This window comes from Electrona antarctica (assembly GCF_951216825.1).
Source record: "Electrona antarctica genome assembly, chromosome: 6".
NCBI classification, from domain to species: Eukaryota; Metazoa; Chordata; class Actinopteri; order Myctophiformes; family Myctophidae; genus Electrona; species Electrona antarctica.
Genome location: NC_136811.1, coordinates 34,951,073 through 34,970,586, shown reverse-complemented (window position 1 = coordinate 34,970,586; position 19,514 = coordinate 34,951,073). Strand labels below are relative to the sequence as shown.

The following is a 19,514-nucleotide window of genomic DNA, read 5'->3' as shown; positions in this document are numbered from 1 at the left end:
TTACCTGAAAACAACAACTGGAAGTGTTGTTGCAGCGGTTAAACATGTTATGCATCATGTTCTTTCTAAATGGCTGCTGTTGCTGTATAACTTACTTGGCTGAAACACCAGTAATTATATATTGTATGAATATTGTATGATTGGGGGGGGGGGGGGGGGGGGGGGGGGGGGTGTACAGACCATCTCTGTGGAAAAGGGGTTTCACAGCACTTTAAACTGGTGAGAGAGATTTTCTAAGCTAAGCTAAGCTAAACTTTTACCCTACAGGTATGATTGGTATCTCCCGACCGCCTGTACTCCATTCAGCAGATGATGTAAAACACATGGTGAGGAAACACGAGGAAACCAAGCTTTAGTCCCAGCAGGCAGAGCGGGAGGGAATCCGGCCACAGCTCTGTCCTCGCACATGTAGGTGGGTTACACACAAGCCACATTTGACATGGTGAATTTTTATGTAACGCTGAATTTCATAATCCCTCCATAACGGTCTTTGGATATCAGTACTACTACTTGGTTTACATAGAATATTTGTGGTTGAGTCAACATGGGCCAGTGCTTTCTGTCACGTTTCCACTGCATTCATAAATCATGACATTTCTCATGACTCATAATCTGCGCTTGAATCCAGGGAAAATCCAAACGAAACACTTGCAACCCATTCTTTTATTTCCTTTGCCGTTGTCATGACATTTCAGCTCTGAACTCTCAAGAGGCAAGTGCTAATAGATGTTGCAAGGAATTACAACACAACATTCCCTTGGCCTGTCAATATGGACAACATACATACATATTCATGTCTGGCATCTGGTTATGAGAATATTTTGGCCTTGGCAAAAAATGAACAATTCCTAGCATAACAAATACGAATTATAACAAATGACAGATGCATGAATTACATGCCTGAAGGGCAGTCGTCTGATGAATTATTCACTTATTTAATTTGTGTGTCATAATGTAGGCACACATCGGTTCTCCTCGCCGATTTGGGCTTGCAGGGGCAGGCTGTGCGTGGCTGCACTGAAGGTGACACGAGCCGTTGTTCCACGGTGCCATAGAGAGAGCATTAAGCACTGTCGCTTCTTGTGTGTGTTTGTGTGTTTAAGGTCAGGACGCCATGGCTTTTTTTGCCCCTTACACCCCCTCCCCTCCCCTCCCCTCCCTCTCTTGCTCTTCCCTTGTTTCCCCATTTTAATTCCTTCTGTCCATCCCACTCCTCTTTGACTCCCCCCCTCGGCTTCTCTCTTCCTCTCAGATAGCCACTAAAAGGCTCTGAAAAGCCAGCAGTCTGCCTGTTGATCAGATAGCCCTATAACTAATGAAAAGCGTCATGGAAGTGACAGCAAGATTAATGAAGTATCCTGGGCTGCACTCGCATGTGGCCGCAGTGGGGCTCCTCCTGCAGGGCTGCCGGGACTGCTTAACCACTATTTATGGTGACAAATAATGCCCCGTTCGTTCTGCCACCGGCGACACCTGTGAGTCAAGGTTAAAAAACACATTCGCCGCAGCTAGCCGACGCTGGCAGAGGATTTGTTGAAGGAGAAGTGAGTGAGGGAGGACAGAAGAGAGATGGGGACAGAGAGAGAGTGAGAGACCATTGCCGTTTCTGCTATACAATAAACCTGAATGTGATTGTGAGGGGGGGGGGGGGGGGGGGGGTGAGAGAGTGGGGTTGGGGAGGCTATGACTGAGACGGGGAATGGGAATTCAGGATTAATTGAAAACATCTGTGCAGAGCAAAATGCCTGCTGCAGAGAAGCCTGAAGGGGGTGGTGGGAGAGAGAAATCGCAGCACTCGAGTAGCCTACATTGATTTCTTGTTTTTTTCCCTTTTTTCTTTTCGTCCCGAGGAGACAGTTATGATGTCACCAACCAGCTGGCCTATCTCAGGGTGTGTATGTGTGCATGACATGTGTGCATGTGACAGACATTGCTTTGATCAGGAGTGTCTCATTTGTAGTCGATAGGAGTGGCCAGGGCTCAGCGGCAGTCAATGTTGTCTGACCTTCAGTGGCATTACAGTGAGCCAAAAGGATGTGCAGGTAAAACACAGGCATGTGCACACATACAGTACAGACACATGCATGCACGCACATACACACTCGCACACCCATACATTCCATACACACCCACGTGGACACAACATGTGCACAATTAACTCAAACACAAACATATTATGCTCGTGCAACCAAGTGAAACCTGCAGACTGCAGGTTTCACTTGGTTCTGCAGAGTCCTTCACACCTCCATCAACACCAGTGTCACGCACCAAAAATAGCAGCTCTACTCTGCTATATTCAGTGCGTGACACCATGTGTGTAACCAAGTATAAATGCAGTCAGTGGTGTGCAAGCAGCAGTGGTGGAAAAAGTACTCCCAATTTTTACTTGAGTAAAAGTATCAATACTGCAATATAGAAATACTCTGTTACAAGTAAAAGTCTGGAATTAAAAATGTAATTGAGTACTCAATTGTGAAGTCTCATTTCAAGTTTTCAAAATAAAAATCTTTTGAAAATAGATCTACAAGCTCACAATTGTGAGCTTGCTATTTTTTTAATATAAAGTAACAAAAAGTAACAAATACATTTAGTGGAGTAAAAGTACAATATTTGCCTCTGAGATGTAGTGCAGTATAGAAGTAAAAGTACTGGAAATTGGAAATACTCAAGTAAAGTAAAACTACCTCAAAATTGTACTTACAGTAACTACATTTAAGTGTACTTAGTTACTTTACATCACTGGTGAGCAGTGATGTGCAGGCTTGTTTAGCACTGTACCAGCGACTACCATAGCTTACAAACATCGCTACAAAGAAACACATGCTGCATTACAGGTGCGTTCTGTATAGGCAAATAATGTGCACACATCATCACAGTCATACATATACATACATACATACATGCACAAATACACATACAGTGTATACTTTAAGCACTGTGGTCTATTACGGTAACTGGAAGGCTCGCCTTAAAAACGCTCGCCCTCATTTATTCCCGCCAACTGCACGCCGAACAACTCGCTGGGGCGGTTCTTGTATTCTTGTATTTGTTTTACTGAGAATCAGGTTAGAAATAAATGTAGTGTTGAGTTATATTTAGGAATACCAGGTAGAGACTGACCGGATTAACATCCAAGGCGACTGTGTTTAGACGTGAGTGTGCTGCTTGTTTAAGTACTCCTCTGGGGTGTGTGTGTGTGTGTGTGTGTGTGTGTGTGTGTGTGTGTGTGTGTGTGTGTGTGTGTGTGTGTGTGTGTGTGTGTGTGTGTGTGTGTGTGTGTGTGTGTGTGTGTGTGTGTGTGTGTGTGTGTGTGTGTGTGTGTGTGTGTGTGTGTGTGTGTGTGTGTGTGTGTGTGTGTGTGTGTGTGTGTGTGTGTGTGTGTGTGTGTGTGTGTGTGTGTGTGTGTGTGTGTGTGTGTGTGTGTGTGTGTGTGTGTGTGTGTGTGTGTGTGTGTGTGTGTGTGCGACTGTGCGTGTGTGCGTGCGACTGTGCGACTGTGCGTGTGTGTTCCGGAGGAAGGAGGCCACAAATTGAGAAGACTGAAGCACTGAAGCAGGTCTCATGACTACGGCAGCAAAGCAGTACAACTCTCATATCAGTCCTGCTCCCAGAGAGTCCGATTACAGCCAGAGAGAAAGAGAGAGAGGGGAGAGAGAGAGAAGGCAAGTGAGTTAAAGAGAGAGAGAGAGAGAGAGAGAGAGAGAGAGAGAGAGAGAGAGAGAGAGAGAGAGAGAGAGAGAGAGAGAGAGAAGGCAAGCGAGTTAAAGAGAGGGAGAGAGAGAGAGAGAGAGGGGAAGAGATGAAAAAAGAAAAATGAAAACAGATTAAAAAGCAATGAACAGAGAGTGACCACAGTGAGGGAAAAAAAGAGAAATAGGCGCAAAAAGAGAGATTAGGAGAAAATGGAAAAAGAGCGATTTAACAGAAAGAGACAGCTTATACAGAGAGAGAGAGGAGCGAGAAGACAAAACAGTAAGAGATATATAACAAGATTAAAGAAAGAACAGTGAGTGGAGAATGAGCAAGAGACATCTGACAGAAAGTGCAGGAGAAGAGAAGACGTTTAGATAGCGAGCGCAAATGAGAAAGATATGAGAGGCATGTGGGAGCAGAGGAACAGTCAGAAGGAAAAAAGCTAAAGAAAACGGCAAGCGAGATACAGAGAGATGGGAGGGGGATCAAATGCAAGACAGCAAGGGCAGAAAGAAGAGCGCTTGACATAAAACAAACTGGAGAAAAAAGTGTGTGAGAGAGTCAAAGAGAGATAGACAGACAGACAGAGAGAAAGGGAGACACACACACACACACACACACACACACACACACACACACACACACACCCACACACACACACACACACACAGAGGAAGCACATTGCATTTGAGAAGACGCTGTTGCTGGAAAATGTAGATAGACACCTCAGAGAGAAGAGAAGCACATTGAGCTGAGAGAAGAGCCAGTGTATGAAGGAAGGGGGCCAGCCAGCGAGGGGAGACGGAGGGAGGGGAGGGTTAAGGAGGAGGGGAGGGGAGAGAGGCAAGGCAGGACCAGTGGGAAGAGAGAAAGCGGGATAGAGATAGAGAGGGAAAGAGAGTCACAGTGGTGCACAGACAAACGCGCACAGTTGCAGCATGCAGACTGGCTGCTGACGGCACTCTTGAACTCCCGTTTATCACACGCACACGCACGCACAGGCAAGCGTACACGCGCGTATGCGCGCACACACATACACACACAAACAACCCCAAGGAGTGTATATGAGACATGCCAAGGCTTCTGTCCATGGACACACACACACTGGCAGGGCATCAAAGCGGAGCTACAGACCCCCATGCCTGAGGAGCTATGCAGAGCAGCATGTATTTTGGTGAGTGTGTGTGTGTGTGTGTGTGTGTGTGTGTGTGTGTGTGTGTGTGTGTGTGTGTGTGTGTGTGTGTGTGTGTGTGTGTGTGTGCGCGCAGTGTGCAGTGATACCTGTGTGCAGGGGGTGTGTATGTTCATTGTGCAGAGCTTGTTTGCTTGTTTGTCATGCATCCAGATATCTTTTTTCTAAAAGCATGTGTATTGAAAGTGACTCAGTGTGTGTTGTGTGCTCTACAACATGCAAGATGCACAATGGAGCTGACTGCTATTAATGGAAAACAGCATGAAGTTAGACATTCTGGAGACCCAGCCTTGTTGAATGAACCCCCCTCACCAGGTGTCTCGATCCCCTCTGCCACCAAAAATAAAACATTCTATTTTATTCGATCAAATCCCATGTGGCAGGGGTCGAAAGTCCAGGCTTCAGATTTCATTGTGGTCGTTTTATAGACTGTCCAAAGTGTTTATAGTGAAGGAATTTAAAGAGCAGTGGAGTTAGCAAAGGGTCTGTCTTAAGAGCCACTTGATATTCTGTGTAGAAATCAAAGAGAGAAAAAAAGGGTCTCCTTCCATTAGTTTTATTGAGGAGAGGAGAAGGCTTAAGCTGACTTAATGCGCCAGTGACTCCTCTTCAGGAGCTCCTCACATGGCTGGATCGGAGTAATAATTACACAGGGATCTGAAGTTATAAAGGAGGGGGCGATTTGTTAAATGGAAGAGTTTTTTTTATGTATATGCTAGGGCTTAAAGTGATGTGTGTGAAGTTAGAGGTTGAGGCTTATAAGAGTGAGAGGGACATCCTCTTCCTATGGAGAGACTGGATGAAGCATTATTAATGAATAAGGTGTCTATTGCCAGTGTTTGTCTGGTGTGGTGCTACAGAAAAGTGTGAATGTGTTAAAAATCTCATCTGTCATAATTAACAGTTTGTGGGATAAATTGCTGGTGTGTATACATCTTGTGTAGTAAAATAATCACAAGGCATGTGGATAAAGCATAACTTTGGGAATGGGCCAATTTCTCCACCTGCTGACATTCATTTAGCTTATATGGAAGTGCTCTCTCATTCTCCATTGCACTGTGCATCGGCATCATTACAGCACATATGGACTCTTGAATCTAGTGCACGGAAAAGCTGGAATATTAACAAAGGAAAAAAACATTAACGACATTGTATGATGTGAGTGATGGTGAAAAGATTTTACCAAAGTGTGTTTTTGTTTAAATTGGCAATCTGTTTTATTTGGGGTGACATCACTAACACATGTACCCCTGAGAATGTGACCTCTTTAAAATGACATATAAAGAATACAACTGAAAACTTAACAAAAAACAAAATAGATCAAAAGAACTGTCCCGTGTTAAAGCAACCTAGACAGATCAAACAGGGCAGTAAAAGAACAATTACACAGCGGGACTAAACTGTCCTAAGTGCACATTGCAATCATACAAGCCATTAGTGTCTTTTGAATGTGATGCCTGCAGCAAATGTATTTGGTGTGTCGGGCCTAGCGCGGTCAGAGTTTAACAGCACACTAAACATCTCTTTGGTTAACCTCAGATTACAGAGCTCAAGGGGAAGTGATTGTTGGATCAAATTCAGAGACGTCTGTGTTTATTAGGGGCTACACTACAAAAAATCATGACAACAGTGAGAGCTACACTTGTCTGTCTGTGAGACCAGTGGGGTGTGGAAGAACAGGTTGACCAGAAGAGCTAAAAGCAGCCTCTTTGTCATGCAGCCATGAGCATTGTGGACCTGAATTAAAAATAATAATAATAAATAAATAAAAATGGGAGTCAAATACCTGAAATGTTAATTAGAAGTGCTGTATGTATTATAAAAAACATTTGCACACAAATTGTTTATTCCAACTGGGGCGAATTAGTTTTGTTCTCTTTGTTTGAAGGCAATAATTGATCTCATCTCATATTGAATGTCATGGAACACAATCAGTGAATTCTCCGTAAATGCAACGGGCGTATATACACATCTGAATCGCCATCAGCATAAGAAATGGTTTTGACATTCAGTTGAACTTGCACTTATCTAATAATTGGATTTATATTTGCCGAGTGAAATGGGGAGGTCTGGTGCGGTGCACGACTCCATTCCGCGACAACAGTTTCGCCGTCTGTGTGGAATCTTTGGACAGATCTTATCGCTTTAGCGGGGGCCAAGATCAGGACAGAGAGAGAGGGCCAGTAGTGGAGGGGAGTAACGGAAGATGATTAATTATTAACATCAGTCTCCTCCAGACATCATTTTTACTCTCCCTCTCTCCCCCTCCCTCTCAACCCACTGCCGCAGGGTTAAAAATGCTTGAGTTCAGATGAGTGAATTTTTCAGGAAGGGCGTTAAGGGGGACATGGTGGTAAGGGCACACGCTGAATCCTGAGTGTCCATTTAAAATTGACACTCAGGATTTTGCAATGGGTGCTTCTGGGACAGTGGCGAAACGTTTCAATCAGATGTGGTGTGTTGGACATGGTTATTTCAGAGGTAGCAGTCTCATGATCTCATCTAATTTAAGAAGACATTTTTAATGCCAATAGCAGCCTAAATGATCATAACTCAACTCTGTTGTACACCAAAATCTAAAAACAATAGAAATGAGAAGAAAACGTGCCTTTCCAATACATAATAATGTAAACTAGCCCCTCGGGGCACAGGTCTCCACCAGGGCAGGTCAGGTTGTGGCCTCCTGGTGGCACTATAATAGTCCAATGTGAAAAGGGTGCCATTTCTTCTTACGCCTTGGATGGCAATTAGCCCTTCACTAAGTCCCTCCCCAACCCATCCTTGTCCAATAGGCACGTTAGCAGCGAAGAAAGCTTGACCTGCATAGCAACCGTTGCTAAACTATTTGGATTGGCATTGGACAATCGCTTTTTGGGGTGGGATTTAGTGAAGGGCTAATTGGATGATTTGTGTTTTGCAAAAATCCACCTGTTGGTGGCACTATAACAGTCTGGCTTATTAGCCAAGCTACTATAACAGGCCAATGTGAAAAGGGTGGGATATATTCCTCAGCCTAGTAGGGAAGTCTGTGAAAGATTTCACGTAAATTGCACGCTGCGTTCATGATTTGAGGCTTTTTGTTCAAAACGGGCCAATCCTGCAAACTTTGAAAGCCAATGTTAGCCAATTAGGATGGAATAGGAAATATCGGACAGATCCGTCTTGAACACATGACTATAGAGATAGTGTGTAACGATTTGCGGGATTTTGGACAGAATCTGGAGGAGTAATATCAACAAATGTGTTTTTCAAAAGTCGGCCTCCTGATGGCAGACCGATGGCAGGCCGTTCTGGAAAATTTGGGGCAGAGGTTCATCGTTGGCATCCAGGGAGTGTGTGCAAAATTTGGCATCGACCGGGTTAACGGTGCCGGAGATTAGCTGTACACAGACGGACACACACACACACACACACACACACACACACACACGGACGGACGGAGTGGAAAACATACTCTCTCCCCATGCCTTCGGCCTGGTGGAGACAAAAAAAGTCAGTATTATAGAAGCTGTGACTCAAAAAGAGGCATTGCACATATAGTGAACCTTTTCTAGTGCATTTGATTGATTTGACTTTTGTGATGAATGCGTTTTTTGCATAAACAATGACACAATTGTAGATAAAAGAGATGACAATAAAAAATCCAGAAATGTCACTTGGTGTCATTAAATGTCACAGAATTAATATGAGACCTGACTGAACACATGTACAGTGTACACATTACTATAGGTCTGAGCTAACTAATTATGAATTGATATTATTACTGCATTGCGTGCCGGTATCGAGCGGTGGGAATAGCCGATCTACAAGCTCACAACATGTCGCAATACGATGCACTTTGAGGTTGTAGATCTGCTTTTTTCCGCACATGACATGTTGTATGACAGTGTATAAATTACACATAATTCTCAGGCTGAGCACAGTAGCACAGTATTCATTTTAATGACTATGACCCATTAACCTTTCAGTGAGAGAAATACTGACAAATTCTGTCCCCTGCACATTACAGTATATGTCAGTACCAGCTGGGAAGTTTCAAGCCCACCTGGGATCCATGCTGGTCAAGTGTGTCAAAATTTAGAAATTGGGGTTTAAAGTCAAATATTTACTTTTTTTCCAGCCACAGTCAATGTAAATATTAACATTTTCTACGAGTTGGTGATTGTGGGTACCTGTGTGCTGTGCTAGAGCCTAAGCTTTCTATGACATGCAACGTCTTACAACACATCTGGAGACACATACAGTGCTGGGGTACGGTAGAGGTAAGGGTTAGGTAAGGGTTAAGGTTAGTAGCCATAGGCTCATTTTCCAATTCAAGCTTGCTGCGGATGACAGATGATCAGGCTTAAGAGAGTTGAAAATGAAACACTAACCTGTGTTGCAGGCTGGAATCTGCCCCTTGTGTTTGGACATGTTTTGTGCCCTGCTATATTGTTCCAGTGACAACTGCTGAAAGAATATGATCCTTTAACACTTAGCGCGCCATTGCTGACGATTAAAGTCAATTGAAGCCTAATTTTGATACTGCCGCTTAACGCCATTGCCGACGGCCTTCGGCAATTGAGCTTTTATAGCGCGTTCGATTGCTTGAGCCAAAATGCTACTCACGTTAGCCGGTTAGCTAGCTGTGTTGTTAGCACAGCACTGGATCGCCCATCTTAGATCGTCGTCGCCATAAGAATCCATTCTATCCATTTCTTTCAATCGCCTGTATCTCCTATTCCTTGTCCCAGATGGCATTTTGGTCAAAACAGCGTTACTTTGACGGCACAGATCGGACGATGTAGAGCTCTCCAGAGCTCCGGTCTGGCTTCAGATGGTAAACAAGGCCTGTCCGCTCCGTGTAGCTTCCTAGGTTATGACTACTGCTCATGGACCGGAAATGGCGGCTTTTCAAAATAAGAGCTCAAATTTACAAAAAATGCTGGCGTGAATTAGATCCTAATTTTTCAATAAATGAATAAATCAATCCCTGATGTCATCAATATTAAGCCCATATATGGAGATCCCTGATGTCATCAATATTGGCCAGCAACTCTATCTGACCTCAAACCCTTAGATCTCCAGTCCATATATGGAGCTGACCTGTTCTGACATTCCATATGTTGATCCCCATCCATCCTTCCTCTTCGATGTCTCCCTTTTGACTGATACCTGTCCATTTAAACTGTAGACGGGCCTGCCCCAAAGTTATTAGTGCATGCAGCCCCCGGCAGCCGACGAAAACTAGAGTTCTCAACAGGCCTGAAAATTAAGATCTTACCCCCCATGCCAAAGCACCAGCGCTCGCCCAGCAGTCTGCTGTCACCCAGGCGGATGCGTGCATGCTGTTTTAAAGAAACTGCTGATTGTAAACTTTCAAATCATGTGAAAATATGTAATATAATGGGGAAAAGTGACAAGGTGTGATAGAATGTGCCACAAGTAGGCAAACATGAAATTGTGCAAATGAAGGAAATAGTGTGTGTGTGTGTGTGTGTGTGTGTGTGTGTGTGTGTGTGTGTGTGTGTGTGTGTGTGTGTGTGCGTGTGCACGTGCGCGCGTGCGTGCGTGCGTGCGTGCGTGCGTGCGTGCGTGCGTGCGTGCGTGCGTGCGTGCGTGCGTATACACACAAACAATTTCATGTTTGCCTACTTATGGAACATTCTATCAGAAACCTTATCACGTTTCCCATTCATGAGTCAAAAATAAAAACTCTGCATGAGATTACATGGAAAGTCACAGACTTCCATCAGTGACATCTTATTTCATCACATATTGTTTACTAAGCAATTTCCAAAATATTGAAATGTTTAGTTTTTCTTTTTGGGGTTAGGGTTAGGGTTAGGGTTTTTTTTATTTTTTGCACTGAACAAAATTCACATCTCAAAAACGTCCCGGAGCACACTGTCGCTGTACAGCACACAAAGAATCCCACATTTCCTCCGTGATGATTGAGATGGTTGTTTTGACTATACCGTACACGTTGGTGGATTTGGCTCATCCGTGCTGAAACATACTTATAGCCTGACGTCAGGAGGGCATGTCAAAGACACTGTGCAGTTAGGATGATGTCTGCCTGGAGAAGGACATGCTCTGTTAAAGGGGAACCGGGACGTGTCTCCACATGAGAGACGGCATGTGTTCTTTTTCCAACAGATGGCAGCGCTCTGCCGGGTGAAGGCTAAAAGACAGAAGAGAGCAGGGAAGAGAGAGGGTGGATCGACTGTGGCTTGCTCCCTCTCCCTCATTTTACGACTTATGCTTTTTATTTACCCTTTACCATCGCCTCGGGACCGAAACGTGGCAAACCTTATTTTTATTTGTCTCAGGCCGGTGGTTTGACATCGCATCAACCAACCCTTTTTAGAGCAATGCTGGCCCAGACGTCCACTGTCGTTAAATGTACAGCGATAAAAAAAAATCCATCCCTCTGGTTCTCATTACGGCTTCACGAAATAGCTTCTTTAATTTCTAATGTTTTGGAAGACTGCAAGGGTTTTTCTTTGCTTTCTTTTTGTTGTTTTTTTTGCTTTTCTCGATCGCCATGTGTTGAAATCAGTCCTGTGCTGTTTCCAATCCACAGCTTGTAAAGGGCTCTTCTGGCACAGCTCACTCACATGACAATAAAAGTGAACCATTTACTTTTGTTTTTCCTTGAGGTTTGCATCACAGACTCCTCTCACTGTTGAATCGGCTTATAGGCAAGATGGTGATAAACAAAACATTAACGAGCAAGTGTATCATGTTGAAAAACGTTATTCAGATTCTCATCACGCCCAGTAGAGTGTAGGCTACGTATATACTATATATGCAACATTCATTTGTTGGGTGTATTTCAGCAGCGTGACATATACAGACGTACATGAGGGCCATTTTAGAGCAAAATGCCAAATATGAATGTACAACTGAGGGGCACGCCTCTACAGCTTATACTCAGAAATATCATAAAGCACTGCTTACTCACAGCTTACTCTCATTATACATGAGAGTAAGCAGGTCTTATTTTGATTAAGAGAGGAGATCAAATTTAGGACCACTGAAAACCTGAACATATTGCAAGCAGGAGCTAGCCAGATGATATTTTCATGATGTGCGGGCTGTGACTCATTTTACAGTGCTGGAAGCCAATGACATCATGCTGGCAGTCATTGAATTCAGAAACTCTTTGCGACGTAGTACAATAAATGTGCAGGCATTTGTCTTGGCGACAAGTCCAAAACGTACTTAGTATTGACACGGTACCTATTAACCCGTGATACAAGTACAGCAGGACTTCATGTACGGTGCAACGGGACAACATACAGCAGAATATATACGTACTGTATGTCAAACATATTAGAAAGTAAACGGGAGCTTACTGTGGTAGTGATTGCTTGTCAGATTTTGCCAGTTGTCAAACAGCATCTTTGTCTTCTTTGCAGGTAACACGTGTCAAAATGGCTTCATGCCTACACTGCTGCGTCCCACACTGCCTGCCATCCAAACCTCACTGGGCATGAAGCAGTTTCTCCCGTTTCCTGTGGATACAGCCTCAGCAGTCAGTCTCTTTCCAGGCTTCAGTGCGGTGAGTCCCACTGGCAGGTCATGTGACATTAAGGGTCGGTTCAGGCCACTGACTAAAAAAACTTATGAAACTGGCCTATAGGTCATACTAAAGGGTCACTATTGTGACTGATTGAGTGTGATGACACAGGGATTATTTGGGGAATAATGGCATGAACCCTATTGTCCCAATTCTGGGCATAATAGGCGAATATTAGTAGAAAACAGCCGATCTGCAAGCTTACATGTAAGCTTGTAGATTGGCTAGGATAATTACCTACAAACAAACAAAATATATTATGCTTTTTTGTGTTATCAATTTTGTGCTCGTTTAGTTAGTTATTTACCTATTGTTTCATTATTATTTTTTTTCTTACACGCGTCATTCCAGTGTTTCACTGGATATAGAAAGACACCACTTCGTGTGGAGGATGGTGATTCACGTTTTCAAATGCATGCCATAAACTGCAGCATATGGCCGCTATAGACCTTATTGAATTTGCAAGCAGTGAGGCACTACCTTTGAAATGGAGCGCAGGCAGAGCACTCACCCAATGTGCACTTACCAGGAATCATCCATACCCTGTTATAGATCTATTGATTTTTTTTAAGTAGAAAGTAATTACGAGGTAATATGTGGGCCCACATGGTCCAAATCAGCAAAGTCGTCAAAAAGAATATCATGACTCCTGGAAAACATGTGACAGATAAAAGTCCAAAGAGCTTCAATATCTTGCTTATGAATTACGGGGATGGCTCAATCTAGTCTCCTGGAATCCAGGGAGCAAAAATATGGAAGACAGCTGGATGAGAGAGAAACACACACGATTGCACGAACACACGCACGCACGCACGCACGCACGCACGCACGCACGCACGCACGCACGCACGCACGCACGCACGCACACACACACACACACACACACACACACACAAGACAAGTGGCGACATTACAGCGAGAGCAAGGCTCAGATAACCCATTGGAAGCCAGATTGTTTCGGCAATGAGTTTCATGAGAAAGTTCAACCTCGCTGCCTCCCGCTCCTTACCCCTCTAATCTGCATTTAACAGAGTTTTCCACTGATAATAAGTCCTGCACTTTGGGAAGCCTCCAAATCAAGGAAAGCTGATACTGGATTAACGCGGAGTAATCACCTCTCTCTTGCTCGCTCTCGCCCTCTCTCAATTCTCGCTATCCTTGCTCTCTCAACCCATCTGTCTTGCTGTAGCCTACTCTCACTACCTATCTTTCTAGCAACCCTTTCTTTCGGCTTAAGTTTTCTTTTCATTGCTGGCAGAAGGTGATGTGATTGTAAAAGCTGTGAGCTGCAGCTCTATAAAAGCTAATATGCACATTGTTATTGTTCTGCATTTTGTTTTGCCATGATGCCTACAATGTCTCTTTTGTTATGATTCTAATAAATTTGATTTTGAGGAATACGAGCCAAGGCCCGCACTCCACTCCAGCATGTGGGTTGGATAAAGGAATTAACAAGAAAAAAAGAGTAGCATTCACAGCTCTTGTCTGATGCTCCAATATGTAGTTGATTTAGACAATTACATTGTCTAAATGAATCTTTAATGTGGCATGAAACCCTTTGTAGTTTGTTTTCCAATTCAGTTTTAAAACAACAACAGATTAAAAACATGGCAGTCTAGTAAGTAACACAACTGCAGCTATATTACATTAATAATGGGTGTGTCCGAGCCACGGGTGTGCCAGTGTCAGTGTGCAAGTATAGACTGTAGTCAACACAGAGCTGTCAGTGCACATTGACATAACCTAATACACCCAACATTCATTGATTGTATTAGCTGCTGCTGTGTTGCTTATATCACAGTAATTACTCTTATCGCAGTCTGCCATGTTTTACCCTGTTGTAATTCTTTTGAACCTGGAAAATGCATGCATGACGTGTGCATGTTGTGCGCAATGAATTATAAATTCAGAGTTAACATGTAACGCTGAATCTGTTACCTCTGCTGGCTTGCTTGGTGTTTTTTTTTTTTTTTTTTAAGTTCTGGTGAATGGTATCACACATCGGTATCACTTAAATCAGAGTGTATTAGAGTCTGCAGTTCTGTGATTATTAATAATCATGACATTATGTTTCTCCTCGCTTTCTCTGCATAATTGAGAAATGGAATTTCTGTTTGATTCCATGCTGCAGGTTGTGTTACTTTCCATCTGCTTTCATAGTGAAGGGATACCGTTCTATCAGCACAGATGAGGTCAGATATATTTATGGGCCTCCCAGGAACAGTAAACTTTTATGCTTTATTTTTCACAAAATACCAAATCACCATATAGATGGTGATGACTTCACATTTTTTCCATTCATTTACAGCAAGAAAGGCTCACAGTGTCCTGGCAAGATATAGATTATTTGATGCCTTTTCCATCTTCATTCAAAAAACGATGTTGTATGCCTGACCACCTATGGATCCAATATGAATATGTCTTACCAGGTCACTGTTCTGTGTTGAATAACTGACACAACCAGGATGTCCTTAGCCCAAGGACAGAGTGGTAGATTATTTATGATATCCACTTGCATGCTTTTTTGTTTCCCTAAGCTGCTTTGAAGTACTGTATAGAAAATATAAATGTGCCTTAAAGTATTTTTGAGGGGTGCTATATTCAGCTATTAGTGTAGTGTCTTACACAAACATTAAATCCCCATTGACAATGAATGGAGAATCTACGTCATATGTGTCTGAGCAAATAGACATGTTACGTCATGATGATGCACGTCCGATGATAAGAGCACCCCTCACTTCATACGGGTGTGATTTTTAACAGACAATGGAGTCTGTAGATGTAGGCACTGTTTGTAGTGTCTTTGAGTCAGATGAAATTAGTAGCAAGCCAATAACACACCCTTCTTGTATCTCTTACAAGGTTACTGTGTAGCATATAATGCCAGCTAAAACATCCCTCATGCAGCCTCATTCAAAATATCCAAAATATGTGCTTTGTCTCACACCAGTGATGAAAGCAGCAAAATGACATAATCATATTGTATGTTACTAGTTTAGGGCAACACTCATGTGCTACTTTTGAACACAGCAGGACACCTCATGTGGATGGCCAGTGGGCAGGGTTAGGGTTAGGAGCAGGACACCTCATGTGGATGGCCTGTGGGCAGGGTTAGGGTTAGGAGCAGGACACCTCATGTGGATGGCCAGTGGGCAGGGTTAGGGTTAGGAGCAGGACACCTCATGTGGATGGCCAGTGGGCAGGGTTAGGGTTAGGAGCAGGACACCTCATGTGGATGGCCAGTGGGCAGGGTTAGGGTTAGGAGCAGGACACCTCATGTGGATGGCCAGTGGGCAGGGCAAAGAAGCAAAAGTGATCTGGAACGTGACCAGGATGCAGGACTGAAGAGCAGTGCAGGTCTGAAGAACCATAGACATATATAAAGGCTAGATGGCTCAAGGCGGAGTCTCTGACGTAGTTCACCCTGCGGCCATCTTGCTGAGGGGCTACACAGTACAGTATGTTCTATGGCAGCTCAAACAAAAATAGTCATAACTCGCTCAAATCTTGACAGATTTACAAACGTTTAACAGGTTTATTAGAAAACGCTTATCTGCTTAATGTTATTTTTTTATGAACGTCATATAAAAGCATATAAGTATGCGGACGGCTCTGACGTTTATAACAAACCAAACCGTTTGAAAATCGGTTGAAAATTGAGCAAGTTATGGTTATTTAAAAACTACATGCCCCACAGACACAATGTTATGCTGCCCCTCGGTAAGATGGCCGCAACGTAGCGACGTCGCTCTACATTGGCCAGCAGCACGGCCATCTAGCCTTTTTTATCTATGTGAAGAACAGTGCAGGTCTGGAGGTTGACCAGGAAGCAGGGGCAGAAAGGGCGGAGCAGATCTGGATGACAGCCTAGATGCTGATGACGTATAGGCGAAGCAGCTCTGGAGAATGGACAGGAGGATGAACAGTCGTGCAGAGCCACTCTAGAGGATGATCTGGAGTCAAACCGTTTTTTCCTTTTTTTTTACATTTTAAAAATAAACAAACACAAGAAATTCCATGAATAAAAATAATTAAGAAATAGTGAAAATAGGCAATCAACAAGCTTGCAACGCGTCGTGAAGCGATGCGTTGTGTGCTTGTAGATCTGCTATTTTCACTAGTTTGAGTTCTCGACCTGAAACTGTTGAGATTCTGGAGGCTTGCAACATGGAGTGGGACTGCTCTGGAGGTCGGCAACGTAGTATGGACAGCTCTGGAGGTCGGCGACATAAAACAGGACCAATATGGATATCACAAGTTCACTACATAGGCTGTAGGTCAGGAAAGGAACCTGGACTGGCACCAGAATATTTGAGGCTGGGTGTCAGCAGCTAGGAACAGCCAACAAGTCTTGGGAGTTTTGCTGATGGGTTTCAGGCAGGGTATTGGCAGGGGTGGAATCAATTGGATAACAGATATTGAGACAGCGAAAGGAAGAAAAGAAGACCCACAGTGTGGGCAGGTGGCTTTTGAGGTATAGGCTATGATGAAAGAGAATGGGGGGAAAACTGGTTTTCAGTTAAAGGGGGGTCTGTCTTTTACCCAGAAAATACCATCTATCTCGCCTCGAGCCAACATTTGTCTTGGAAAAACAATACAAACTCTATTTCCACTCACAGAGTAATCAGGAGTGTGAGTTATCGATTCAGTGTGCTGATCTTCACGCTGGAAAATTGCTTTGTAGTCCTGCACCTGGAGTGACACATGGACCTCAGCTCAGTCTGCATTCTCTCAAGCATCACATCCTAATTCAATGTCCCCCTCCCAGTAACGTCAATACCCATAATGGAAATGTACCTTTTCTCAGAGCATTGAAAGCAACACGACTTCATCTGCCCCCCCCTGCCCTTTCTTTGTCTCTCTTTCAAATGATATTATAGCTTATATCGCATGTGCTCTGTTTTAGAAGACAAGAGAGAAAAGTAAAACGTTCTCATGTGTCTCACTGTCTTTGATTTACACAGATCCGTGAATGTCTAATAATGCATCCTAATAAACCGTATATTCCCAAAGGGAGAGCGAGCAAAACCGCAACAAACAGAGCAGAATGATCAAAGCCTTCCGAGAGTGCGACCAGCGCCGCGGTGCCAGCTGCCTCAAAGCGACTCACACCTGGCAGAGAAGAGAGAGGAGCGTGTGTACGCTGTATCTGTCTAATGCTCCATGTCACCGTTCTTATCATTTAGAAGGAGCTCTGGGGCTTTTTAACCCCTGGACCCCTGACGTGCAGTCCCACGATAATATTTCACTCCCTCTGGATAACTGCCAGCAGACTGCTCACTGCTCTCAGTGGAATGCAGAGATAATAGAAGAGCTGAAGAATATGTTTTATGGGGGGGTGCCAACTTCCCTGGCAAAGGAGTGCTGATAGCATCCCCCCCTGTCCTTGTTTGAGTAACTTATTGCTCATCTGCAGTTTTAACTGCAGGATTGGCGTGCGTGCGTGCGTGCGTGCGTGCGTGCGTGCGTGCGGGTGTGTGAACATTTAACATAAACAAGGAACATCAATATATCAGGCTTAGTACATTGTGCCAATTTAAAGGAGCATTCAGTGATTTGGGTGATTTGGAAAACCCCCCGGTCTGCCCTGGTAACAAGATGTGCACATGCACGCACTACAGTGGGGGGACACGCAACAGGCCAACAGCACGCACATCAAAGGCCCGCCCCCGCTCGATCATGATTGGCGGAAGGCCCCTCTCTATCCTGATTGGATGTTTTTTTACCCCAGGGGTTAACTGGGGACAGAGAGGAACTCCTTATATGGTCAGCACACTCTATAGTAGGGAGGATTATCATAACAAAACAAAAAAAGTGATATTTTAATTAAGTGAAATCACTGAATATACCTTTTGTGCCAAAATGCTTAAGTTTGATTAATTATTGTTTCGTCTGTAGCCTACATTAATTATTGCTGTTGTAGTTTTTTGTACAGTAGCAGTGATGGAGACACACTGTTTATGGAGGTTAAGAGTGTAACACGGGTGCAAGCTCTTTTCACATTTTTCTTTTCTTTGTGTAGATGAAGATAGTAGTAGTTGCAGATGGGAGGACAGGAAGTGTAATTTGCAGACAACCACGGAGAAGATGACAGACCGGTGTGATAAACCAACACACTGATACAATAAATAAAATAAAACAGTACTGCAGGGCATTCAACTGGCGGCCCCTGGGGGAGGGCTAATGAAAGTTACAGGTATGGTGTGTGCGATATATGAAGAGTGAGATTACCATAATGACAGTAATGCTTAATCATATTCCATCAAGGGCTTTTAGAGAGAAATGAGACAGACTCCAGTCACTTTAAACTAGACTAGACGCACTGCAGAGGGAAGGTGTGTGTGTGTGTGTGTGTGTGTGCGTGTGCGTGTGCGTGTGCGTGCGTGCGTGTCCAGCTGGTGCTCGTTGACGATAGTTAATGTCAAAGCAATTATGTTTATGCACTGTCAATAGGTCTACAGTACATCTCAATTTTGGTAGGTAGCATATGTATGTAGTATGTCTATAGACAGATATTATCCTGCTCATTACTGTGCACAAATGTATAAATCTTTGTGTTTGAGCACAAAATGCACTTTGAGAACCCAGAAAGAAATGCATTGTGAGAACCCTATGCGTGTGTTGCGTGCATGCTGTGTGAATACCCCGGCAGTACTGTATATACTGTAACCCTAACTTACACTGTTACATGAATTGCAGACATTCTCATTATCTCCGCCTGGCCATTACTGGCAGGGATTATGTTTTTGTCCCTGTGAGTCTTATCTGTGAGTCTGTCTGTATGTCTGTCTGTCCATCTGTCTGTCAGTAAGCAGCTAATCATGGGCACCATTGCTGCACCATTCAGCGTGAAACCTTTCTACTCCCTGTAAGCCAAGGAAAAGGCTCTGCCCAAAATGTTATAAACCAGCCTCATGGTGGGCACTATAACAGGCTGCTTCATAATGTTATAAACCAGCCTCATGGTGGGCACTATAACAGGCTGCTTCATAATGTTATAAACCAGCCTCATGGTGGGCACTATAACAGGCTGCTTCACCTAATGTTATAAACCAGCCTCATGGT

At 43.8% G+C, this 19,514-nt stretch overlaps 1 protein-coding gene across 2 annotated transcripts in view; it reads left to right on the top strand.

Moving 5' to 3' along the window:
- The first annotated feature begins 274 nt into the window (after positions 1–274).
- The window catches only part of znf385d (zinc finger protein 385D), a 59,924-nt gene continuing 40,684 nt past the window's right edge, over positions 275–19,514 (top strand). The window contains exons 1-2 of one of the 2 annotated variants that reach the window (XM_079503180.1): positions 275–412; positions 12,289–12,431. In XM_079503180.1, the coding sequence (XP_079359306.1) occupies positions 12,312–12,431 (120 nt within the window). In that variant the 5' untranslated portion in view covers positions 275–412; positions 12,289–12,311. The remainder of the gene's footprint in view (positions 413–12,288; positions 12,432–19,514) is intronic. The other variant, XM_079503179.1, reaches the window with a different exon arrangement.